The sequence below is a fragment of the Anser cygnoides genome, chromosome 13 (genome assembly GCF_040182565.1).
Source record: "Anser cygnoides isolate HZ-2024a breed goose chromosome 13, Taihu_goose_T2T_genome, whole genome shotgun sequence".
Taxonomy (NCBI): Eukaryota; Metazoa; Chordata; class Aves; order Anseriformes; family Anatidae; genus Anser; species Anser cygnoides.
Window position 1 is genome coordinate 13,334,567 of NC_089885.1, and position 26,838 is coordinate 13,361,404.

At 46.5% G+C, this 26,838-nt stretch overlaps 1 protein-coding gene across 11 annotated transcripts in view; it reads right to left on the reverse strand.

The window, feature by feature from the left end:
* The window catches only part of MBNL3 (muscleblind like splicing regulator 3), a 100,551-nt gene that overhangs the window by 11,390 nt on the left and 62,323 nt on the right, over positions 1-26,838 (reverse strand). For 8 of the 11 annotated variants that reach the window (XM_048075021.2, XM_048075040.2, XM_067005253.1 and 5 more), the window contains 6 exons: positions 25,036-25,200; positions 15,661-15,861; positions 13,892-14,128; positions 5,671-5,821; positions 3,332-3,367; positions 1,002-1,096 (listed from right to left, as the gene is read on the reverse strand). In XM_048075021.2, the coding sequence (XP_047930978.1) occupies positions 1,002-1,096; positions 3,332-3,367; positions 5,671-5,821; positions 13,892-14,128; positions 15,661-15,861; positions 25,036-25,200 (885 nt within the window). The remainder of the gene's footprint in view (positions 1-1,001; positions 1,097-3,331; positions 3,368-5,670; positions 5,822-13,891; positions 14,129-15,660; positions 15,862-25,035; positions 25,201-26,838) is intronic. The other 3 variants (XM_067005255.1, XM_067005254.1, XR_010834867.1) reach the window with 3 other exon arrangements.

The window sequence follows — 26,838 nt, forward strand, 5'->3', positions numbered from 1 at the left end:
GCGCTAGCAAAAGACTACAGGACATCCCCCGAGATAACGCTGGCGTTCAGCATGCCTAATAGCATCCTATTGAATAAAGTGATACCCCATTTTTCTTTGCTACAGCTCTAAACCTGAGAGCAGGACAAAGAACTAAAAAAATGCTACAAGTGGTATTGGGGAGTGGTGGGGAAAGCACTTGAAATTTCTCTGGTCTAACTGGAAAAAGTTGTGGCACACCAAATTATCAGGAAGCATCACTAGGACAGATTGTGCATATACAGGTCAGGACTGGTGCGGAAGCAGCCATCACAACTCAGTATCTTCAGAGGAAAGTTTTGGAGAGAATTATGGCTTGGCAGACATGCATGAAGTCCTGTACACTTATGGCAGTGCTACAACGGCACGTACTGCACATCCAGAGTAATTTCTGTAGGGATGGGTGACATGTAACTGATGTAAATAAGCTTCAGACTTCATCGCCTCACTCCCGTTTTTCTTTTTCTGGGAGGGGAATGGGGGGGATTGTTTTCAGAGTCCAATCTTGCACTGGGATAGGCCTCCTTGTGTTCCCACTTCCACTTTCCAGCCAGGAGAGGACATGCCAAAATACCACAGGGAAGGATGCTCGGGGTGGTATTTCTGCTTGAGACTGAAAGCAGAAGTGCTGCAGGTCTAGTGCGACAGTATCGTCGGGAGTTTTACGGCCTGTTTTTTTCAGGACCTGGGGAGGGGGGCGCGTTTTGGAGAAGCCGGACGCGCTGCCAGAGAAGCGGCCAGACCTCCGGCAGCCTGCGCACCCCTGCGGATCGCCCATCCCTACGCTCCGGCTGGGCTAGCCGCCGCAGCAGGACCAGCACCGGGTGCCCCCTCACCGATCCCCAGACACACACGCACGCACGCGCGCACACGCACACGCACACACGCACGCTGCCTCTGCACGCCCGAGCCGAGCAGGATCCGGCCCTCGCCCGGTCCTCGAGATCTGAACACGTGAAAGAAAGCCATTGAAAGGGCCAAACCTGATTGGCGGTAGCTGTTGCAGCGAAGGGGACGCTGGTGGCAGGAGTTGTTGCTGCAGACACAGTGGTGGGCGTAGCACCGTGCATCATGGGCACTTTCGGAAGGGAACCATGGAAGCGACATACGGGAGGGTGGAGCGGTTTTTTTTTTTTGTTTTGTTTTTTTTTTTTGTTTTTTTTTTTATGTAACCATGGCAACATGTGGTGGATTTGGGGGCGTGGCAGGAATCACAGCAACAAGCCATGTGACATCGTCATGAAGGACACATCGGGGCGCAGCATGCAATCACAGTGCAAAGCAAGACAGCGTTGGGAAAAAAAATAAACAAGAGAGAAGGGGAAAAGCCAATTACAATTATAATTAAGGAAAAAACCAAAACATTCTCAACACTTAGTACATTTATAAGCAGAACAATGATGTATTAGACTCCGAGGGCCAAATTTCCAAAGGGGGGGAGGGCGGGTGTGCTAGCAAAAGCCCACGTCAGCTCGCACCCGTGGGGAGTTAGACACAGCCAGTGCACGTTCCTTTGGGTGGGGACATTTTGGCAAGCGCACCCTCCCACCCGCCTTGGAAAGCTCGTCCCCTTCCCTCCCCTCCCCGTCCCCGCCAGGAACCAGAGGTACATGATGCACTTTGCAGCGAGCCGCTGGCAGGGCCCATTTCGCGGCTGCGATCTCGCCGGGCCAGCAGCCGCGTATCGGCTCTCCAACCGGGTTTTCTCGCCTCTCTCTAGCGGGGACGTTTCGGCACGGTACAGGGGTGAAGGCACTGCAGACGAGCGGCTAGCAGCCCGAGCTCTCTCCGCACAAATCCAGCGTGCTTCCTTTCCACTCTAATTCTAGAGGATTTGGCAAAATTCCCCCCTCGCGAGGCAGGAGGGAATAGAAAGGGGAGGAGGCCGAGAGGGAGAAATTCCCGAATGCATTCCAACGGTCACCACTCGCGGGAAGAGCATCTGAAAGGACAACGCAGCAGCAGGGAGCTCGGCAGCCTTTCGAAGCTGCACTTCCCATGGAGCGCGGAGCTGGAGGGGATGCTCTTGGGGTGCACAGAGCCACCCCCCAAACCCACGGAAGGATGGGGAGGATGCTGCCCTGGATCACTCCAACCTGCAGCCACTGATTTCTCCTCCTGGCCAGGAAAGAGCCGGGCGCGGAGCAGCAGACAGCAGTGAACTTGTTGGCACCAAACCCCAGGAGACACACCTGGCCTTCCCACGGGGACAGTTCAGACACTGCAGTCACCCAGGTATATCCACAGCCATAGCTTGTCTGTGTGTCCTCCCACCCAGCCCGTCTCAGCACAGACACCGGGACTGGGAGCTGGGGCCTGCAGGAGCGATCACGGGGTTCAGCAGCGGGATAACCCTGTGCCCACGGGGCCTCCTGCCCCGCAGGATCCCCCTCAGGTGGATAAAGCAGCCTGGAGGGATGGGGGAGGTTCAAGAGCAGAGTGCTCAGCCATTTCTGCCAAAGCTGCTGGCTTTCAGGCTACCCCAAATGGTTCCCTGGAGGCCCTGCTCTCTTCTCTCCCCAAAGCTCCTGCTCCCCTCTTTCTCACTCTGGCTGAAGCGGGTGCGCTCCCGGATGGTTGCAGCCTTGCGTAACCTTGGCTGGAGGATGAAATCTCAGCTTTCACCCACCCTGCTGTACCCAGCAGCCGTAGAGAGAGGGGAGGGTCCCTCAAAGACCCACACAGGTTCCTAGCATATGCCGGATCCTGAGACTGCATGTTAGCAGCAGAGAGCGTGTTCTCAGCCTCACTGCATCCCTGGTACCTCCTCACAGCAACCTGTACCTGCACAGCTGACAATTTACTAAAGAGATGAACCTTCAGCTGGTCCACAGTTTAAGCTCTTCTTCACTCGCTGTACAAGCAGCACCCTGCTCTGGTAAAGGGGCTGACCTTGGATGCATTCCTTCTTAAAGCCTTTACTAAAACAGTCTCTTAAAATGTCCTCAGAAGGACAACCAAAAATCTGAATGCTAATACACCTGATGCAAAAATAATAAACCATCAGTAACCTCTCATTGATATTTCTTTTGTTGGATGACTTAAATGGGTTATAAAGACATTTAGGTTGACAGATTTTTGTCTCTGCAGCAGAACTAAATAGGGGTGGGAATGCATCGCCTTGGATTCTCATATTAGTCACACGAAACACTGCACTGCACAGAAATTAAAAGGGATACAACCATTTAAGCCTCAAAGAAGACAGCGGATAGACAATCACACCACTCAGCCACCCAGGTTCTCACTGATGCATACTAATTTGCTGTCTCTTTCAGATTAGGAAAAGTTGAGAAGTTTGTGTAGAAAAACCTACCAACGCTTGCAGTGGGTGTCATGCACAGAACTGACCCTGCACACCATGCATTGAAGCGTGGAAAGATGAACAAAAGGGATATTTCATTAGTGAAGCTTCAGTGTTAGAAATCACTTTAACTAAAAAGCAGGTATTCTCTTTGCAGCATTCAATATTTAAGCACATGCAAAACAGATTCTGCATATTGATACACAGATAGTTTAAACTCAGTTTTAAGAGAACATAGCAAACCAAATTAATTCTTGAATTCTTGGGTAGTAGAAAAAGTATTTCTTCTCCAACCCTGGTATTAGATGATGTGATCTAGCCGACAAACCAGAGCTGTTTGGTGGTTTTTGTTTTTTTGGTATCAAGTGTGTTGATTTTTTTCTGATTATGTCAGCAGACAAGTTTGCTTTATAGGAAAAACACGCTCATGTTAAAACCAATTTTCAAAAACAATTTACTCCTGAAAGCAGGGGTTGGGATTCAAAGTCTCTAGTTTAAGCTGAAAGAGGCAGTTGCTTTTAGATTTGAAGGAGTTGCAGTTCTGACACCACTTTCAATATTCACTACTCTGACCCCCCCTGGCTCCATAGGAAACCATGATGCTGATCTCTCAATAACTGAAGAGGTGAAATTAACGAAAACAACCACTCACTTCCACTCCCAGCCATGTGAGTTGTTACATGCCACCCCTCTGCTTTGCTTTCAAGAGTGCTGCAAAGGCTTAGACCAGATTTGCAGCCTGATGCATCAGGAAGGGAAAATGTGGATGTGTAAATTCATCAGAGATTCACTCTGTGACTGGAAATTTACTCCTCTGACCAGTGTTAATATCCTCAGATGAGAGCAGATGCCAGTAAATAGACCTGTTACACATCTGCCTGTGTGTAATTCTATTCCCACGAGACAGGGCACAACAGCACTACAAGAGTTCTGGGTAAAAGCTAATTTATAGTGCTTGCATCAGAAATGTAGGTCTTTATGTCAGCTTTGGAGACTGCGACCTCAAGGGAAGGAAGCACGTAGCCAGCTCATAGATTTCGCTTTCTAGAAAGTGTCAGTGTTTTCTGAAGTTGTATTTCAGTTGGCATCTGAAAAAGCTGTGGTAAGGTCCGTAGAGCCAATCCACTCCAAGAGCACTTTGCAGAGCACAAGGCTCCGGCTTAGTCCCTCCCTCCATCTCTTCATACAAGACTCCATTCCCCTGGAAAAACATTCTGGCGCCTACTGAATTCTGAATATTTCCAAGTACTCTCATAACATCCAGGCCACATGAATCCAATGTTTAGGTCTCAGCTCTCTGGATCCACGCTCACACCTAAAATGCAGTTTGGTCTCGATATTGGGGTATCTCTTAAAGCTTTTCCCCTGACCGCAGGGAATGGCAAGGCCAAGGTCCAGGTCCACTGCATGTTCACTGCACGGCCAGCCCAGAGAAAGGTTTTGTATGTTTTTGTAAACATAAAATTTGGCATATGAATACAGCATTAGACATTAAAAACTTCAGGCAGTCATTTTCATATGATGCTCTGCGATGAGAATAATGATACTAAAAACGAGCTATCGGCTCTGGAATATTTCCTTTTTCAGCCACTTTCAGAACTTACTACTCTAAGCAGGTTTTGGTTTTAATTTGGCTGCAGCGAAAACGTTAATTGGCTAGTCAGCTGTCACATCTGCCATGTCAACATTTCAGCTTCTGTATGAATTACTGAACTGCATCTTTCAATTTTACTCTGAGACCTTAAAGGTACAATAAAAGCTGGGAGTTAAATTGCTTTTAAAAATCTTAGGTTATCATACTGGTCAAAAGACAAGCAAGAGGAAAATACATGACTTTAAAGAGGATTATGTAATTTGTATTTACTAAAGATGAGCCATTCCCTCCATAAACACCACAGCTGCTGGAATATGTAGGTCACTGAGACAGAAGGTTAGAAAGATACCTGCAGCTTGAAGTGAGTGGACAGCTCTACATAGAGGTCCGCCAAACATTTTAACATGAGTCCATAATATAGCTACACAAGAGTCAAAGAATTAATTTGGGATTAACTAGTTGAACCATAAGGAGGAGAAACAGGAAGTGTGAATTCAGAAACATGCAGACATTTTTCTTAGTTTGACTGCTTTAAAAAAAAAAAAGGCTAAGAAGGGATCTTTACAAGTGAAAAGCTCTAAATTGTATTAGGTGAAGGAAAAAAGTCAAACATACATTAACTTCCCACTGATTTTTAACATGAAACTTTATACACTAATACTCTTTTGCGAAGGACTCTTATAAATCTGCTTATTAGCTCAATATCTAGGCCATAAAAAGAAAGCAATGACGATGGGGAAAGCAAGGAAACACTTACCTGTAGGGATGAACGTAGGCTGTTGCAACTGCATGTTGGCTAGAGCCTGTTGGTAGTGGAAAACGCTTGGGTTAAAGACTGTGGTGGCACCATTGTTTTTTTCAAGTGCTGGCCTCTTTGGTAAAGGTTGAAGTGCACCAGGCGGCAGGGCCTGTGGATAAGGGAGTCATTAAAGACAAGCGGAATATAAAAGCGACCCAAAAGCAGACAGAGCATGCAATAAATAATAGGGGGTCTTGGCTGCAAATCACCTGCAACTGTATCAACTTAGCAGACAGGAAATAGAAGAGCAGCTAAATCACAGTAAAAGTTGTAGGTGTAACCACAGCTTCACTAGCTAAGCAGTTAGTAAATGCACCAGGAGACAGGGGCAGAGTCCAGGATGAGGAAACACTGAGGAAGATTTTCAGTAGGATTGACTTGGAAAAAAAGCACGAGGGGGAAGAAGGGAAGAGGTGACCATCTGGACAGGATACCACAAAGCACAATTGCAGGCAACAAGCATTTAAAAAAACATACCAGCTAAGAGAAACACAGTAGACGACTATTTAAAAACAAAAAGATTAGCATAAGTAATAAGTGCCATGGAAAAATTAGGGATGCTTGCCTCTGCTTATTCCAATACCTGCCTACATGGATGTGCACATCTGTGGGAGTGTGCGCTCTTGTATGCAGATGACTCGTGTGTTCAGGTGGTAAAGTGAAAGCTGTTGCCAATTACACAAATAATGTCACATTCATAGTAAAATGCATTTCCACTTGTTATTAGCGAGGCTGAGCAACATAGCCAAGAATAGGCCTGATTCTCTGCTGCCTGCAACAGCTGCACAGCTCACAAACAGCAGATTTGGACTTGCTCCCAATTTCTAGTAGCGCAGCACTAGAAGAAGGCCTCCAACAGTTAAATACCGCTTGCTCATTATTAACAGTGGAAAAAGCCATTGACAAATCTGCTGTTCGAACAAGATCTGGGTGGGTCTTGCTATCAGGCAAATCCTTTCTTTTTGTTCTATCACACCACAGTGCTTCTTCCAGCCCGTCAAACCTGTTTCATGATCAGACTTGGTAAAAAGCATTAACCCAACTCAGGAACTTTTCTCAGTAAGGTACTCATCATTCAAAAAGCATGTCTCAACAGCGAAGTAGTATGTCAGGTTCTTAGGAGACAGAAACGTGTCTAATGATTTACAGCTTTTCATTGTACCCAAGCAAAAACCACATTTTTTTCCACATTGTGATAGAAAAGGGTCCTTTTTAATTATGCCCTGCAGTCCTTTTGCACGTAACACTCCCATTGACGTCAATGAGATTTACGCACGTGGAAGTCATGCAGAATCAGGTCCTTTCTGCCTAGTTGTGTTTTATATCATGTAGCAAAGCAATGGCTGAACCATAGGGTTATCACTCCTCTTTTTTTTTTTTTTTTTGAGTAAATGGCAGGGAAGGGTGGGTATTAGAGGAGGTTTAGCTAATGAAGAGTTAAGGCTACAAACACATAGCACTTGTAAGAAAGGACACAAGGAAAGAGAGATTTTAAAATGTCATGAAGATCAACACAACAGAATATAACCAAAAGCTTGCAACAGTTTGTCACCATCTAGAAACAGGTTTCACTTTAAAGTTAATTTGCTATAGGAGACTGCTCATCTGAGAAACGTTAAGCAAGATACTTCCAGGCAAAACATTACTCCAACCTATTGCTATTCACGTGGTGGCTTTTGGGTAGCTTTAATATTAAAAAAACAAATAAGTAGAAGACATTGCATTTGCAAAACTGCCCTCAGACATGCACACATCCTCTGCTAATGCTAGCAGACATCCAGTGCCAGCATTACGACTTAATGATATCTTTCTAGATTTCTTCTGGCTAGTATCAAGAGACAGCAGTCAAACGCGAGCCAACGTTCTCAGACAGAAACCAAAGTCTCTTGCTTAAGATCTATATTTCAGGATGAGATCTTCTAGGTAAAGATCTAAGTGTTTCCATTTTTAGGGGAGCCCCCACTGATATCTACACTAAATCTGTCTTTATATACATCATGTCTATTTAATGATGGTTCCATGAATGTTCCTTCAGGCACAAAACAGATTTGCAGCTTGCAGAGACTGTAGTAACTCCACCGACACCAGAGGTGCTTTACAGATTTACAGTAACTGAAGAACGTGCTGCTTAAATCCATATCCCTTACTGCGCCTGATTGCAAAACATGCTTTTTCCAAAATCTGCCTCAGAAAAAAGAAATTACTAATTATAGCAAAGCAACTGTGCCAAGCACGTAATGGACTTTTGACTCCTTGCTTCTTGGCCAAAGGCTGTCACCACCCCAAAAAGTTCATTATCCCTACTGTCAGTGCCAAAAGCAGAATGGCTGGAGGCTTTGAGACCTCACTGTGAAGTGCTGTCTCTTTACACGGGGGACAATTCCTGAGCCCAGCGCTGCAGTCAGAGGTGGCGTATAAACACGAACAAGCCACAGGGATGTCAAGGCACAACAGCCTGCCCTGCTGTCTCTCTAACACTGTGCTTCCTCCTACCCAGCTTCAGCCCCTTGGGGGCATGGGAGAGAATGCAGCTACAGCAATTCCACTTCTGTTGCCTGAACAGCACCTTTGGGAAATGCCTACACAGCAGCTGGGGTGGAGGAGCCCAAAGAAATGTAACATTTCTACAGTCTTCTAAAGAAGCAAGCACTCTGGCTTCACGCTGTGCAGCCCAGAGGCCAGCTCTGCCATTTGAGCTCCGTGGGCACAAGAGTCAGAGCCCACCTCGGTCTGCTCCTGTTCTGGCAGCCTTCTGGGTGTCCTGCTCCCACGCCAGCTGTTGGGGGAAGCATCCGTACCGGAGCACGCCCTGCAGAACCCCTCTTCTTGCCAACCTACCTAAGTCTTGAGTTAGTCACCACTGCAGCTACTGAGAGTGGACAAGTGACGGCTCTGCAATTTGCCCTGCTGTTTGGTACACAATGCTGCTTGTCATTGCCCTCTGGACAAGCCTCAGTCAACACAGACGTAGCAGTAACCTTTGATAGCTGACAGTAACCTTTTCTGATTCTTACTGTCTCCACGTGCACACAGGTATGCGACTTTTGTAACATGATCAGGCCATTTGCACTAACGAAGGGGTTAATTTTTTTTTTCCTGTTCAGTATCCATCTGATAGCCCGAACTGATCCTAGCGAACAATTCCCACTACAAAAATGCCAGGCAGTCTCCCATTTTGGGGCTGGGAAAGCCACATTCCTGCCGGAATATGAGTATCTGAACAAAAAGATTTGTCACTTCTCTGCATGGCACAGAAATAAATCAGCCTGAATGACAGACAAAAATGCAATGCATGCCTAAATCAAGATTTCCCACGTGCAGGTTAATAACTCTCTCTTGTTATTTTTTTGCAAGACAGGAACTGGATTAAATCTTTGCAACAAACAATTTAATTGCGCCTCAGAGTTCCCCTCAGATCCGTATCTCCTGGGAGCAGATCACACTTTCACTCCTTTGCACTTAGCTTCGAGGGGTTGGCTCCGTATCTGACTTGCTGCTTCAGTCCAAGTCACAACAGACAGAACGATCTGAAAGAGGGCAGAGGTTGCACCCATTCCCTGGCAAGCAGGGGAACCGATCTGAGCAGTTTCCTCTGAAGATTATGTGTGTTCTTATCGGCACCGTAAATCATTCTCCGGTGCAGCCTTCACAAAGGGTTCAGAGGAGGTGACATATTCCAACATTATAGCTGAAAACGTTCAGATGTTCCAAGGCAGGAAGACTATTAACAGTCCCTTATCTGATCAGGTTTTGTTCAGCGGGGAAGGTCAGGAGGGTAGGGGAGTTACAGGGCTTCCCCATTCTCAGCTGGGCTGTCTCCCAGGCGAGGTGGCTCTCGGCAAGGGCAGCGAGGCACTGCCGAGGTCACTGTCTAAGCTGGCTTTGGGGCTGTGCCTGTGCCAGCAGCGAGCACCGAGAGGCTGTTGTGTCAGTCACGGTGTAATTCCAGCCTGCTGGCGGAAGCTGGCCCCTAACAAGATTTCCTCATGCTGCTGTCTAAAGCTACAACAGGGGAAGCCTGCTGACTATCAAAAAAAAAACCAACACATAAAAACACACCACACACACAAAAAAACCACCACAACCACCAGCGAAAACAACACAAGTCTTGCAAAGTTGCCAAAGGGGCTTTGCCTCTGGCCAAACTCAACACAACCTCTTTTCATTTTAATTTTCCCCAAACAGAGCTTAAAGAAACACGCTAACATTCCCGTTCTGGGAAAAACAGCCTCCCTGCCTGAGCTAATATTCACTGGCATTGGAGGGAATATTCATCCCACTGAGACCCCCGGGAAGGCGACCTGCTCAGACTGGGGGTGAGGAACAACCAGACACAGGCAATGAGAAAGGTGGGGGAGCCCCTGCTTGTACAAGGAACCCGCCCAGCCAGAGGGGAAGGGGAGCAGATCAGCTGTGCTTCCCCGTGCTGGGAACGGCGAGCAACAGTGGCTTGAAGGTTTCAGGACTCCTCTGTGTCCACTCTTCCCTTTCCCCCTACAGCTCTGGGACTAGATTTTTTTTAGGATGCATTAAATCCCCCACATTAGGGTGACTGAGAAGGAATTGTCTTCTACAGAGCCAGGACTGACAGCAGGCTGGGAGGATGGCTTTTGCCTTACTATGAGGATCACGAAGATGGGTAAACGTATCCGGGGCTTAGAAAATTATCGAAATTAGCTTACATGAAGGCAATTTGCAGGCAGAAGGCTGCAAAGCAGATCCCATGCCTGAGGCAGAAGCAAATGGGCACCCAGAGCCAGGCGCTTTTGCTGATACGGGGGGAGGAACCAGAGCCAGAGCCAGCTGCAGTAGCCACGGCCTCCCCAGCTTACCCAACACACCATCAAAGTCCTGCCTTACACCTGCTTCAGCTCCCAGCACAAATCTCTGTGGTGCTGCTTAGCTCTCCCTCTGCTTCGCTCAACACTGGGAACAGCCAGGGTTGGGGAAGTCCTAAATTTGGTCTGTGCCCTTTGAACAGAACACCCTGCCAAGGGCAGCACCAGCACGACACTGCCGGGCAAGGCGGTGTTGTCGGGCGTACCACAAAAAGCCTCTCTGCCTTCAGTGGCAGGAACAGGATCCATCCCGCACCGCCCAGTCCTCTGCCGTATCCAGCACAGTGCAGACCTACCGAGTTAAATCCTCACCAAAACGCTGTGTTTCCCAACTCTGCTGCCGCAGTTTGGAAAAAAACAGCTCAAAACCCTGAGCTGCCTGCCACCACAAAGGCCCCCAGGATTATTCCGTGCCTCCAAACCATATCTGGGCTTCGGGAGGAAAAGCTCACGTGGTTAATGGGTGGTGGGTGGGTGCAGGATCGGCATGTCTGAAAGGACGCTGCAACATTTCTGACCCGGATGGGCAGTCTCCCCAGGCACTAACACAACAGACCAAGCGAGGAAGGCTTTCATGCAGATGGTTACGTGCAAAGCGAGAAGGCGAAAGGTCCAAGTACCAGGTCAAAGGTTGCCTCGAGCGGTCGCTTCAGTGATCTGACAGCTGGCTGAGTCTTAATTAGCAGGCAGCGAGCACATGATGGCAATGGGCCAGGGAGGGGGGTCAAGCACAGTAACAAAAAACAGCAAGCAGAGGTGTGTCAAGAGAGCCGTATTTTGGGGGAGGTGAAGAGAAAAAAAATAAAAATGAATGCATTATACAATATATTAAAAAGACGAGGCATGCACAACATGGGATGTCTGAGTAATTACCTGGCCCAGTGGCTAGTCAGCTCTTTTGCCTCAGTAAAATTCAAAAACTAAAGAAATAACATCATGGGCGTGTGCCCTAGAGCATTTTCACTGCAGCTGGCACAGCGGGTGAGGAGTGCTTGGGGATTAGCGCCTGCACGTGGACTCGCACTGGGCTCCAGCCCTAATTCTGCAGCTACATGCGGAGGTCAGCAGGAGGGCTCGTGGCAGGAAAAGGACCACTGGTAAAGAAGGGAGGTTCAAGCACTGCTTAAGTGTCATCCTGAACCAGGGAGTGAGCCTGACCCAATTCACCTGGCTGTGCCGCACAGACCTGAGCCGAGTTGCAGAGAGTAGAGCTCCTACTCGCGCGTGACAAGTAACTGCAGGATTGTGTCCCTCAGAAATGTCTTCTGAATTTAGATTTGAAATCATTCCTAATCTATTTTAGAAGGGCTTATTACACCCATTTGTCTGGCATGTGATTTTTGATCCAAGAAGACTGGGCACCAGTCTTCGCTTTAATAAAGTCTTATCCCGCAACAGGTACAGTAAGTGCATCAAACCTTGAGAAGTCAATGAATAATGTAAGCTGTTTTGGTGGCAAGGGTGATGCAACAAGCCATCAATAAATATTTTAAAGGTTCTAGTTAACAGCATACAAATAAGGTTAATTACATTTTTAAGAGAAGCCAGCAGCATGAATAAAACATGCATTGGCTTTAGTTAAGTAGCAGTGTCCTAGATAATTAGTGAAAAAGTAAAGCATCAAGTGTAAAAAACACAAGAGTTTAATTTCAGAAGGGTCTTTTTCAACAGACCTTGGCTGCTGTTTCAATAATAATAAAAACAATAAGAGATATAACAAATAAACTGTTCAGGAGAGATAAATACTGCATTATAAATTGGTTCTTCAAATTACATTCCATGTAATGTTGATGTTAACAGAAAAACATTTGTGAATCCTCCCCTTTTTTGTACTATGTTTCACCATGAATGATAAGCAACCTTCTTACTGTCTTAAAAAAAGGTATTTAGAAAAATTTTAGTATCCTTACTTCTAAATCAAAAAGGAGGCAAGAACCTTTTTAATGTTAGTTATTCACGTAATCCCAAAACTGATGAGTCTGGAAGGGCCCAACCTACCGCTCAAAGCAATGTCAGCTGAAGCACCTTGCTAAGGACTGCATCCAGGCAGATTTTGAGTATCTCCAAGGATGGAACAACCTGTTCTGGTGTTTGGCAAACCTCACAGTAAAGAAGTTTTTTCCTACATTCATATGGAATTTCCTGTATTTCAATTTGCGCCCACCGCCTCTTGTCCTTTCACTGAGCACTGCAGAGAAGAGCAAGCCTCTGTCTTCTTTACCCTCTCCCATCCCTCTCTCCAGCAGTTGTAGCTCTCTCAGCCTTTCCCGGTGTGTCAGATGCTCCAAGTTCTTCATCGTCTGAACTATTCATCTACTGATCCGAGTGAATCCTTTGCTGGACTCACTCCTGGATGTCCATGTCTCTCTTGCACTGGGGAGCCCAGCACTGGCTACAGCCTTCCAGTTATGGCCTCACCAGGAATGAGAAGAGAAGGATCACCTCCCTTGATCTGCAGACATTATTCTTCCTAGTGCAGCCCAGGATGCTGTTGGCCCTTTTTGCCATGAGGGCACAAGAAAAATTCATAACAGCAATATTGTCCCCACTCTGGACAATTTCAACAGTGCAACTAGATTTTTCTAATGCGCTGTTAGAAGACAAGTTTCCACCTAGAACGAAGGTGTCGTTAAATGGAAGTCAACAGAATGGCAAACATTCACTCCACCTAGGAATTTGATCCACACTGCTAAGTTTTCTTTGACTTTTTATAATTCTAGGTATTAGAAGTCACATCTCAAATTAAAATGTAGGTGGGACCATCCTTACCAGGTTCTAAGTATCAAACAGATCAGGAAGTCATCCTTGATATGAGACTTGCCATTTCACTAAGCCTTGGCAAAAGTAATAGGCACAAGCCTCCTCTGTTTGCTAGGCTGGAACAATTGATATGTTGTCTGCTTTGAAGTAAGTGGAAATTTTGCTACTGACTTCAGCAGGCCAAGATTCCCCTGCAAAGGGTTTATTATAACATGAACATTTTTTCCTTTCTTTGTGTAGTGAGGAAGCTAACCTGACACCTGCATCTTAGCAGGAAGGTGTTTGTTTCGTGTACTGCTGAACTTGCTTTCGGGCCTGATGCACGTCACCTCATGATGTCTTGTCAGAAAATCACAGGGTTCAACACTGCTTCCCTAACTGGCGAGATGGCACTGCCTCGCTCAGTGCTTCATGCTACAGCAAGCACATACAAAGGATGGAAAGATGGGATTCACACTGCACATGCTCTCAGCTCTCTATTCAGCAATTTACAAAATACTCTTCTCTTCCGCACATGACACATATAACACAAATGAAATCTCTCAGCAATAGAAATATAGCTTGATAAGAGCTCTACTTACCATTGCAGCTGCAGCTGTCTGGTTCACCTGGTGTTGAGCTGCCTTGATTTTGGCTTGCAGGTGTGCAGGGGGATGAAAGTACTTGCATTTCTCCCTAGAGCATCGACCTTTGATGTAATCCATGCAAACTGTAACAGTATTTTCATTTGTGTCTATCATTGCAATATCTATAGGGTGAGCATAACGGCAATCATTCTCACCACGTGTGCAATTTCCACGCTGAAACTCTCGACAAACCTTAAAAGAAAGTCACATTGTTGAGAAGGACATAATGTTACTCTTCATTTAGAATTTTCAACACAGAGTATCAGTTCATTGGCTGAATTAAATTATGGGTATATTCTAAATCCATGCTCTTGGGTACCACTTAGACAGTCACAGGGGCAACTGGTGCTACTCATAACTGGTTCACAATATGAGGAAAACTCATTGTTACCAATGCCAATTACCAAATGTAAGTGAAGTACAGAATTTGTACAAAATGGGAAGTGACCTGAATCCTGAACCTGGAAAGTCAATGGTGTTTTGCCAAAACTCGAGGAGCTCAGTATTCCTCCCCAGCCTCTAAAGCTTTTAATAAAGATTTTAATAACTCTGCCATTTGTGTCTCAGGTGGATTATATATATATATATATATTTTATGGAGCATACTCCTGGGCAGGACTTCTAATTCTAAATGTTGCAAGCTGTAGTATTTGCAATAGGTACTTATTCTTAAATACGAAGAACCTCTTCCATGTAAATAGTCTCACTGCCCTCAATAATAAAACTCTGACCTTGGGGTTACATGACAGTGCATTTGATTGCACTGCAGTGTGTTCATAAGGAGTCGCCAAAACTGCCAGCCTTAAAAAGATCGTGCAGCTCCCCATACGTTATGAGCACTGAAGCAGCAAAAGTAGAGAAAAAGGTTTCACAAAATGGATCTTCAAGGCTTCCTTGTCTGAAGGTATGAAAGAGCTAAGAAACACTGTTAAGGCCTATAGCTAGCAGCATAAATCACATACCGGTACGCTATCAGACTGTGTGCAGGGAAAGGTGAGACGTCACGTGAGAAAGGAAGCAATCAGCAATGCAATACGAAGCACATAACACAAAACAATATGTTTTGAAATGACACCCTTTTCCACTACCTTCCTGTGTTATAATTTACTCCTGCAGGAGCCTCTGCATTCAAGTCCTCAGCCCTTATTTCCTACAGAGCCTCTGCTCAGGGTCTGAAAGACATATACAACTCCTCCAACACTAAGTCCCAGCATGCCCAGCCAACTGTCAGGGCAAGCCTGCCAGGGGAAATGTCTTTCCAATGCCCCGTACTCAGCAATCCCAACAGCATAATGCTTGATATTTTCAGTAAAAACTTAGTAAGCTTGTCTCAAGACAAGGGAAGTGTCTGTTACTTCCACCCTCTTGTTCTCATTCCAAAACATCTCCCACTCAACTCAGTTAAAGGGCAGACTATCTACTTGCCTTTTTTTTTTTTTTTGTAAGCGTGGCAGATCACACACAGAAAACAACAATCCCATGCCTGCTCTAATGCCTACTGAAATCAGAAGAGTGAGCACTCCCAATTTTCCAGTAACTTCATAAGATTTTGGGATCAGTCCCCAAATAAGTCTGCCCAAGCAGAGAGCAGCAGCCTGGTTTTAGGAGAGGTCTAAGTTTAACTTTGCGCTGCACTGCATGAGGTCACTCTAGCAGAGCGCAACAGTTAGACCCACATGCCCTGTTCATTCCCTTTAGCAGTATTAAATCAGACATCCAAATACCTCCAGTTTATCCGTACGCATCAGTTTCTGCCCAGCAGAGCCTCCTGGTACTGTAACAGTAGGATTTCCAGAAACCAGGACAGGAGTATTTGGTAAAAGCTCTGCAGGAACTAAGCCCATCCCAGGAGAGACATGACTCAGGTAGGGACTAAAAGCCATCGTGGGGCTTGTTGCAAGCGATGGAGTCACAGGAAACGTTGTCTGTGTATAGAAAAAGGAAAAACAAAATGTTAGTTAAAGAGCTCTGTCTTGGATTATCCAGTCAAAGCCTTGAAGCACTTCAATCCTTTTAAACAATTCGATTAGCAACATCAAAATGCTGTGCTCTCCAATCTATTCATTTATCGCCATTTACTTGTGATCTATTCGTTTCTCCTGACTCACAAATTCGTGACTCATCCTGAACACAAGGCATCTTTATTTGTCAGATCAAAGCATATTGATGATCTTTATAGTCTAATGACACAATTAAGGATTTCATGCCAGCAATTAGGGCAGGCCCAAATAAAACAGACTTCTCATTTCCAAATAAATATCTCAGCTTCTGTATGTCTACACCGCAACGCTGTACAGGGACCTCAAGGTAAACTGAAGCTTCAGGACCTAGAAGCAGGTAACCCAACTAGTTACATGGTTGAATTTACTATAAACCTGCACTGAGTTTCATGGTACCATGGACAGCCTGGCTCAGGTAGGCAAACTGGATCATTTAGAGTCATGAGGCATCTCTGCTCTGGTACCCTTCAAGGTCTACCATTCTGCACATTGATAGGTTTCAGACCGTCAACATCCTCCAGGCAAAAGCCATTTTACAGGAACATCCCGCGCCTACACTCCATGGGAATGGCTACAAGAGGACACCAACATCATTAGCGACGCAACATGCCAGACCTCAGAGATTTGCAAGAGCAGATGGGTAGCTGGCTTGGAAGCGACGTGGTCAGAGCGTGCCAGGTGAGGTGGCTCGTTCAGGTGGGCCATTAACAAGTTCGGGACTCCACCTGTGCTGCGGGAAGCGATGTTCCCATGAGGAGACAGAACATCAGGCCATAAAGACCTTGACTGTTCCTGAATCCTTAATTGCCCTAGGCAGGCCCTGCAAGAAGAGCAGAGGAGAGCGCAGGTGGCCAGACCAGCTTCCCTTGCCTGAACTTCTCCAGCAATTCCAGTCTGTTAGAAGAATTTCCATTCTCCTAGGTAGGCAAGGTCATACTAAACTCCTAAGCGGGTACTGAAGTTTAAGTCTGTGAATAGCCCCTATAGTCAGGGAGTTTGTGAAACTTTAAAGCGCCAGATCTGAGGTGTGTTTGGGAATGGACCCAATTCCAGTTGATGTAAAGTAACCCCCGACCACCCAGATGGCAAGAGCCTGCACGGAAGCCTTTCTACTCTCCTAACAGTGGCTCAACAAAGCCCAGGGGAAACAGCCTGTGACTTGCAACTATTTTTATTTTTCCTTCTGTCACCTGTTCCACTGGAAACTCTGGCTTACAGTTAAAGCCTGATCACATTTGCTGGCATGCATGACGCTGTCCTCAGTAGCTAGAGCCTCTGCTTAGTGATAAACACAAGTGTGCTTACAAAATGGCCTTAGGCATGTCGCGTCACCCCTTCCTTGCCTTTGTATTTGTATGTCCAGTCCTATGGGTTTCTAAAAGAAAATGTATGTGAACAGTTTGTTTCCTGAAAGCACACTCATCCCAGTACTTTGACATACTAGAAAACACATTGCTTGTTGTGGTCTGGAATAAACTAACCCACAGTAGCACCAGCTAAGCTGACCTAACCTATCTTTAGCTTAATGATGCCCTCTTCTTAGGGTCAGAGTGATAGCAACAGCCCCTGTGCTGATAGGAAACGGGATGACAGGTCACCTCCAGCATACATCCCACTTTCTCCTCCACAATGACAAGACACAGCCTCCTGAATCAGGGGGCCTTGGTGTTTTAAGGGTAGCAAACCAAAAAATGCTCTAAGAGGGATCTCCAATGTTCCTTCTTTTGAGCCTGATCTAAGCCCTGCTTCAGCTGATGGGAGACTAACTATTAAACCCAGAGATCCTCCAGTCCACAGCCCTTCATTAAATCATTTTCTTCTCTCTTTCACTTCTCAGTGGCTCCCAGACATATTACACCTTTTGCTGCTAGAAAAGCTCTTTAAGGATCTTCAAACACCATGACTCCCTGAACACTTTAGTGAGAAGGCAGTATCCATTGGACTACTTTCCTTCCTATGAGCACTAGTAATTACAACGGCATGTGCTGTACTTCTGTCACAATGCACGCTGCTAATTCTATTTTAAGGCGCTTCTTCAGCCTGGCCAGTCTGCATGGGATTATGCTAGAGCCTGACACACTTTGTCAGCGCTTATTTTAGGCATCCATAGTAGCTTGAACCTTGCAGTACATGTGGCTTTCACAAACGTGGGCAAATCTACTTGATGTTTTTCCAGCACCTAATCCAGCAGAAAACCCAGGTATCCTGGGAGAGCAGCGTGGATGCAGGGAGAAGCACTTCTCCCACTGCTCAAGGGGAAGATGCTGGGGCATTTGTGGAGCCAGGGAGTAAGGCTGGGGGCTTGCAATGCCTCACAGTGGATGAATTCACCAGAAACATGTAGGAGGATGTTTGAAATGTTCCCAAAGAGGTTATATAGCAGCCTCTCCACAAAAACCACTACAGCTGGGAGGCAGGTCCTGCTCCCTGAAACACAGCCCCCATCTACGAGGCCGTACTCTCACGGGCATCTCCTTTCTTCACCAGGAGCAAGCAACACAAAACACAAGCTAATGGACCTGAGCCTGATGTGAAGCAAGTGAAAGAAACGTCTGTGAAGAGCAATTAAGGAGTGCTATTTATTTACTCCTGGTTCTGGGGCCTACAGAGGGGTGCATGAAGGATCAGGATGGTTTTTATTTTATTCCTGCTACTAGTTATTCACCCGTTTCCATGCCCTGCCTGGCATCTGCTCCAGCATTCCCAAGGTTTTATAGCTGTTTATTCTGCCTGCCCGAACCGTGCACCTGATACTGCTGACTGAAAGCTACAGCTCTGCTCCACACCCTGCCCGAGGGCCGGGGACCGAAACTCAGGAGCCGTGCGGGCACTGTCACCGGGAGACCCGCACGTTCCCCTCCCGCCCTGCTGGACGCTGATGCAGCTCCCCAGCCCTCACCTGTCAGCAGATCATCCCAGAAAAAAAACACATTTAAATGAGAGCCTGAAACCAACCCAGGGCTCCTCCTTCCAGGAAACCCAGGAGAGCAGAGGCAAAGCCTAGCTGGGGGAAGGCTGTATTAAAATCCAGATGCACAGCCAGAGAACGAACAGACCTCACTCAATGCATTAAACCTAAAAACACTGGGTGTCTAAGTCTGATGTGTGCTAAATGCACTTAAAACTGCTCCTTTGTAAGCTGGCATCAGGGAGCTCTGTATTTATTGTGGCTGATGAGGGGAAAAGATGGGCTGTGCTCACTGCCAGCCCCGGCTGCCTGTCTTGGATTGGGAAATCCAGTCTGGCTTATGCATCAGTACCAGTAATAAAGATGCTGCCAGCCAAATCTTTCTTCCCTTTACGTCTGTGCAGGTCCCCTGTGCCAGGCCTGTCCCGAGGGAACAGAAGCAAATTTCTTCCTTGCAGCCAGAACCCAACTGTAATTTCTACTCCCAACAGCACTCTTCCCCTGTACCTCCCATCCATCTCTTGTGATTGCATCTGGGCAGAAGACTTGCCTGACAGATCAATATTTTGACTGCACGCTATAAAAAAAAAGTCTTACAATCAGTGGACAGGCACACACTCTGTGAGCCCCTGACAGAGGGCTGCTAAGGTGGTTTCAGTGCAAAACCCAACAATGCAACTCCAAATCACTGATGAAGGAACAACACTAATGAAGCATCAAGACGAAGCTTTTGAATAGCAGGTTGAAAGCACTGTCTCTGTGGGAATGGTGAAATGCTTTAGCTTGCCTTAAAGATTATCAGAAATTCCAAACGACTGCCACTATAACTTGAGGCGATCACCTGGAGCACCTGTGGCAGCGCAGACTGTGACAAACACGTGCAAGGGAAGCGCCCGGTGGGCTGGGTGAAGTCGCTGACACTGGAGACACCATGGGACAGTCCCAACACCACCTCGAGCTGCCAGGCATCAGCACGGCCATCAGCTCTGCCTGCTGCCTGAGCAGCGTGAGGTCTGACACAGGTTGCTATGACACGGGCAACAGCCAGCTTGGACGGTATTAAGAAGGTTCAATGACAGACCTGTGTAATAGGCTCCTTTAATGACTGGGAGCACAGATGATCACCTTCAGAGCTGCAGGACACCAGGGCATGCAGCCCGCAGGTCCCCATGCCGACTGAGGACAGAGGGAAGCCCCTGGGAGCAGGCAGCCTGGCTGCGGTAGAATTAGGGATCAACTCTACCAGGTGTGTCTGAAGAAACTGAAATTACTTTTACCTGAAAACTTCATGTATGTCAGACTTAGGAGCCTGCTATCTGCACAAGCACTGGTATGCTCTGGGGTAAAACAGCCTAATGGAAAACATCACCACTTTCCCTTGTTGTCCCCCGTAGAGCTCTTGCAAGTTCAGCAAATGCAGGGACAGGTTTCCTCGCAGACTGCCTTTTATTAAGCTTAGCATATGCAAACACTACCGGTAACTCCTGAGCAGAGGGAAACAGGTTACCGTGTAGTAGCAGAGGGTATCAAACCAGTAGCAGCTCACAAGACTCGTTTACTAAGTATTAAAATGCTTGCAAGAATGAAAACAGCCGAAATGGGTGTTGAGAGACTATCTCGCAGAGGAACACCTGCCGAAGACTCAGGCGGCTCTGTCCACAGCAGCCGTCGTTTGACTGCCCAGCTCTGAGCTCTTCCCAGATGCAGAGCACAGGAGGTGTTTGGTTGAAGGTGCGAGCACAGAGAAGGGACTGTCCAAGGGAGGAGCGTGTCACCAGAGTGACGTATGACCTGGAACAGCTGATTTTGTTAACAAACTAGAAGTTGCATTCAATTTGCCTAACAGAAATTGTGCTAAAGCTACAGCAGAAACACAGAGTGGGTGTGAAGAGGAAGGCAGTGGAGCGGTTGGTGTTTTGTTGAGCACAGCACAAGCGCTGCCTCAGGCGGGAAGTGTTGATTCTGAGTTACCTCAGCCCCTAAAAAGGGAAAGCTTGAAAATGAGAGACCCAGTAAAAAAAAAAAAAAAAGGCAGCTTTTATTACAGCCTGGTGATAGAAATATAAAAGATATGGATCTTGTACTGATAAGGCTGAAGACCCTGATATTGAAGACACAAGTGGTACTGTTCAGAAAACGCAAAAACTTGTGTTCCCATGCAATGCAACTGCATGAGACTTGCTGCAGGACGATCGCTTTAGCATGAAGGCTGAGCATGCTGGAGTGAACCCAGCTGGACTGTTACCACTGTGTCCAGCTGCCTGTTACCACAGATGCTTTTTTTCCCCAGTCAGACCCCAAAGACACACTCCTAGCTCAAAGACTGGGCTGCTGCTGCATAAAAGTCCGGTGTAAATGCCCCATGACACCGGCTGCTGGCAGATACCAGCTCCCAGGCAGGCGAAGGTACTTGTGCTCATCCATTCTTACTATGCTTTTGACTACAGGTCCAGAGGACCAGATTTTTGCTGCACGGAGCAAGCACGTGCCCAAAATACCAGTTCAAATCTGCTGCACTTACTCCATGTTACTGGCCAAGAAAGTTGGTCACCCTGTGCTTTATCCCCTCGATCAGTAGCACAGGGCAGTGGCAGAGACCTGCTGCACCAGGAGAGGGACACAGGGCTGGGTTAAAGCCTGGATCAGGTTGTCATTGGGGGTGCATGCGACTGAATGACGTCAAGACACCTGGAGAGACAGTTCAGTCTACAAAGAGCGTGACAGGAAGAAAAACTGTAGGGCTTGAAAGCAAAGAGTGCAGAGAGGGGAAACAACTTCCCAGGGCAGCAGTAGAAGCAGCTGCGAGGCAGCAGAGGCAGCTGTACCAACACTGCAGTGCTCTACGCAGCCATCTGTTCAGACAGCACTAACAGGGCAGCACTTCGCAAGCCACAACCAGGCACCGCTGGGTCAGTTCAGGAGTCAGTGCTGAAGCACCTCCACGGCCAACTCCAGAAGTCTGCCTCATACCGCTGCAAAGGGATAAAACAGAATGAAAAGGGTGTGGATCAGGTCCAGAGAGCATCATCTTTTGGTGTCCTTGCTTCTGCACACGCGTCTCAAAGAAACCGCATCTGAGCATTGACTGAAACGGCTCTCCGTGTCAATGCCAGAACCCAGCTCTATCCACCTTCAAGCTGACTTCTACTTGGTCTTCAACAGAGACATAGGCAAAACCATCCCAGGGAGCTTCCAACACAGTTCAGCCAAAGCCAGCCGTTAAGGTGAATTCGGACTTTTAAAAGTTGAAATTTTACTACAAAGCCTTCCTACTTGGCACCTGTGTGATCTCCCCACGGTTCCTCTAAGAGGAGTATAACATACAGAGTAAACACTCGCCTCTGTGTCCTTGCCTGACTTGTTTTTAAGTGCTGCATGAAGCCTTCTGTTTAAAACTGCATCATGGGCATCAAACATTCATGTGATTCTCAGCTTTGCATGGATGGTTAACAGCAACATCAGAGAGCAACCAGAGACTTCAGAGAAACAGGCTCACGCTAGCAACCATTAATTCGCACCTAGTAGGCTTCTGTGAGCAGTGTGCAGCAGGCAACCCACCTGGGACACAGTTCTCCAAGCAGTGGCTTCATTAAACAGGCATCATGAGGGTCCTGACTGTTGGCTCAACGGGAAGATTAGCTCTTGCTGGATGTCAGCAGTGGTGCAAGAAGATCTGATGGTGAACGTTCAGATGCAAGCTCATACACAGACACATCCAATGCCATTTCAGGAATTGCGATGCAAAGCTGCTAAGTTAAGTACTGTTTTTACATAGTAGCTTTTCTGGTGAAAATGCACTTTAAAATGTCTAGGCATTCAGCTATTGTTCGGAGCTATTAAATATACTGCTTCAAATCTCGTCTCTGGCAAGCACCCCAATTAAGCAGGCATACCGTTGATCAGCTTTCTGATCACATGGGATCTGTTCTGCTGCTGCATCTGATATAATGCTTTTTGCTTTGAAGAATTTCATGTGTAGCCAGAAGGAGGCCCCACCCTTCTCATTTAGAAAGAGAGAAAAAAAAATTCTCAAAGCCTGCTTCCACTGGCAGCATCTTTGGAAAATCAAAGGCAGGTGAAAGAGCAGTCTCTTGTTTGTCCTGAAACTGATGTGGAACAAGTTGGGCAGCAGGAATTACAACAAGAGCTCGTTTACTCTGAGCAAAGTGTGGGAAAGCAGGAAATGAACAGTCGTCGCAGAACAAATTTTTATTTTTCTTCTTTGCCCATGTCTCCCTCATGGCACAATTTAGAAACCAGGGACCTTTCTCATCAGATAAGGTTACCTCTGAAATGAGAGCACTAACTAGACAAAGCAACAGATTCAGTCTCAGAGGCAATTTAAAAGGCAGCAGAGAAATTGTGGTAGAAATGAACTGGACCTGCAAGATTGCAAAGTGGGAAGATGAGAACTTTCCCAAGAGGAAATCCCAAAGATATTTTGAACAGCCAGCCAAAGAGCATCCACTGTGAATTCCCCACAGAGGAAAACCCCAAACGGGAAAGGTTTGCTTTCGACACAGGGCTAGGAAACCAGTGCTACCATTTTGTGGGAATTCAGGATTTCCTTCTCATGTACATGCACTTTGGTGAAAAGCAAACTCCACAAAAAGAGGTGCAAAGATGGCAGCAGATTTGAGTTTAAGATCCAGAGCAACTAATGACTTCTTGTGGCCCATTTTCTTTTCTGCTTTACTTTCCCACCTTTGAAATTGGAAGAATTAACAGCATTTCCCTATCTTACATGGCAGGGTGAAGATAAAGCTGCTAGCACATGCAGGATGATCATGGAATAGCCTTCACAAGAAACAAAGAATGTGCCAAATTGCAGAAATGCCTCAGTCCAGTGGCACAGCGAAGCACAGCATCATCACAAACTCCTATAGCAAACAGCACAACAGCCTCCAAGAAGGAAAAACACTCCCTCAATGTCTTATAAAGATAAACCAGTGATACCCAAACTTGTCAAAAGTGGGGTGATGGATGCTGAGTCTGAAGCCCCATCTGCGCAGAGAAGCCAGGGACTGTAGATGGGACACCACGAGGCCAAGTGCAGGCTGGATTACAGACTCGTATGTCTTCAGGCTAGAAGGGTTTGTCCTAGGGATCTAGTCAGACCTCCTGTGTGGCACAGCCCAAGGAGCCTCACCCAGCAACTGCACATCAAGTGCACACTGCCCCAGGAAAGACATTCAGCCATGACTTTAAATGGAAAATTCCTAATTAGGCTCACGGTTAAAAATGTGCAGCTTATTTATGTCAGCACTGAAGAGCTACTTCAAGACCTCTGACGTTTTCTTAAAGATACACGCGGTGACAGACACAAACTCACCAGATGATTGTTGCCTCTTCCCAGATACATCAGCCAGCAGGCACAAGCCATTCTCTCCCTGGCATTAACAGGGTTCTCCAGCCTGAAAACCTGCTTTAACTGATAGTCCACAGCAGGGACAGCTAACGAAGGCTTCATCAAACCACCTGCTCTGCAAACACCTATCTCCCACAGGCTTCCCTCCCTACCTGAAGAGAAGTAAAACTTCCCTGCTGTAGGTATAAAGCAGCATTACTGTGAAAAACCGTGCAGTAGGGGCAACTGCAATGAAATTCATCTCACTCCCAGACATAAATACCTTACAGTCTGGGTGGGATTCATCTTCCCTGTTTTTAGCCCTCGAGTGCAATGTACCTAGTCCGAGGGACTCAGCTGGCTTCTTGCCACAGAAGAGAAGAATTCCAGCATCCTCATCCCAGTGCAAAACAGATATCCAAAACATGACACACTGGAATCAAGACACTCAATTTCTGCGATGTACATGAATTAACTGGTCAAAAATCCAGCTAGCGCTAAGATGCTTCCACTTGATGCCCTGAATCTCACAGGAACATAGTTATCAGAGGAAAGGAGCGCCACACCTTGCAAGAATATGCAGAGGCAGCATCACAGAGCCCTGTGCTTACAGTGTGTGACAGCAGAGGCTGGATGAGACCAACCCGAAGGCCAGACTTGCTGTAGCTCTTCAGTCCCACACTTGGATGCCCTCAGGCAGTATTCAGCACCCGCCCAGATGCTGCCGGAGTCAGTGCAGAAGGAAGATCTGCCTATCTGAGCTCAAGCACAGGGCTGAGGCCTCCAGAAGCAAACAGGAAACAAATCTGGACCAGAGTGAACCCAATCCACTGTGGGAACTTACAATCGGCTGTAGCTGCGCGCCCGGTAGCATGAACTGCATTTGCTGAGCAAACATGGCTGCGGCTGTCTTTTGCTGGATCAGGTTGTTGCGTCCATTTATTTCGAGTTGCGTTTTTAAGTGTGGGGGAGGGTGGAGATATTTGCAGTTCTCTCGGGTACACCGGCCCTGAAAAACATAATGAAACAGCATCTCAGCGCATGTAACACTCATGGCAGCCAGAGAAATTTAATTAAGGATTGTTTGGGTTACTGTAACAACACAATCATCCAGGCAGAGGCATTTTGGTACCTACTGTGCTGCTTTTGTGATTTTCCTGTAGCAGTGCAATACTTAGGTGAAGAAAAGAGCAACATGACTTCTGCTGCTGTAACACTAACTGAACGCTATCAAGCTAAAACCAAAAGTGAAGCTTCCTGACGTTAACATGATTGTTGTAAAAAAACAAAACAAAACAAAACAAAACACAAACACCATTATTCTGAGAAGCCAGCAACAACAGTTCCAGAAGCGATGTCAAAAATTCCCCATTTTCTTGTGATTCTTGTTTTTTCCACTCCCTTCCAACCCCAGGCCACTTAATTGGCCCTGACAACCAGACAGCGAGAAACAAAACTGTCTCTGCCACTTACTTCCCCAGCTGCTTTGGGTAAAACGTCAGACAACTTCTCTGTAAAAAGCACCTCTGATCTTCAGCATACATGTAGCCTGAGATACTGAAGATTAGCAGTAACAGGAATAATAATTAAAGCAAATTTCCCCTTTGTGCTTTCATTCATTAAAAGCCACGGTACTTTGCGTCACTGATTACTTTTCCCCCCCCTAAATAAACAGAAGTACAAGTGAAACCTGTGGCTCCCAAAAAAGCAGAGTATCACGAATGATACAAATTACCTGAAATAAACTCAAAGAATCACTTTCAAAAACCATCTGTAAACAGCACCTTGCTTTAATAGTGTTTGCAAGTAGTCATATGAACCTTCAAATAAAATAAAAATTTTAAAAATAAAATAAAATACATAAAAAATAAAATAAATGCCAATAGTCCACTAAGCACACAAAACTAGTGACAAATTTTAACATTAAGAATAAATAATTCTTTAAAAATAATGTTTTTTTTTTCCTTTATGTTTTTCCTCCTCGAAAGAGGCATACAGAATAACGGAGACATTTTGTACAACTCATGCACAAGTTTTATAAGTAACTTTTATGCAAAAATGTTTGTGTGGTTTTGGGTTTTGTGCCCTTTTTTGGGGGGGGAGAAGGAGGGGAGAGCAGGGGGCGTTAATTCCTTGGGGCTATTCAGAGCCTAACGGAACAGGGCCAGACCTGAGGGACGCAGAGCTGTTACGTGACGGATAACTAATAGTTGTTACTGCAGACAGCAAAGGACTAGCACCATCCTTTACCCAGCCTGTGTCCCGGGCATTCTCTCCGAGGGTTGGACACTGAGTTCTCAGCCCCAATATAATTAAGTGTGCTTTCAAAAAAAACAAAAGGGCAAACGAGGTGATCTCCTGTCCCTGCCCGCTGGCAGGATCACACACAGCGTAACCGTAACCCCATACCCAGACCCGCGTGCGTACCCCGTTACACGTCACCGGACACAGGGCTCCTCAGGCTGGTGGAAACCCCTCTGTGATGTCCCCTGCCTGAACTGAGGATGCTCCCCTGGGGGTTTTTAAGGCCTGTCTCTGCCAGTCCAAAAGCACAGGTGGAATCACTGCACAAAGCCAGTGCTGTGACGCACCGGAGAGGATGGCTTTTAACCCTCCCAGCACACCGGGAGAGGCAGGCTGCTGGAGC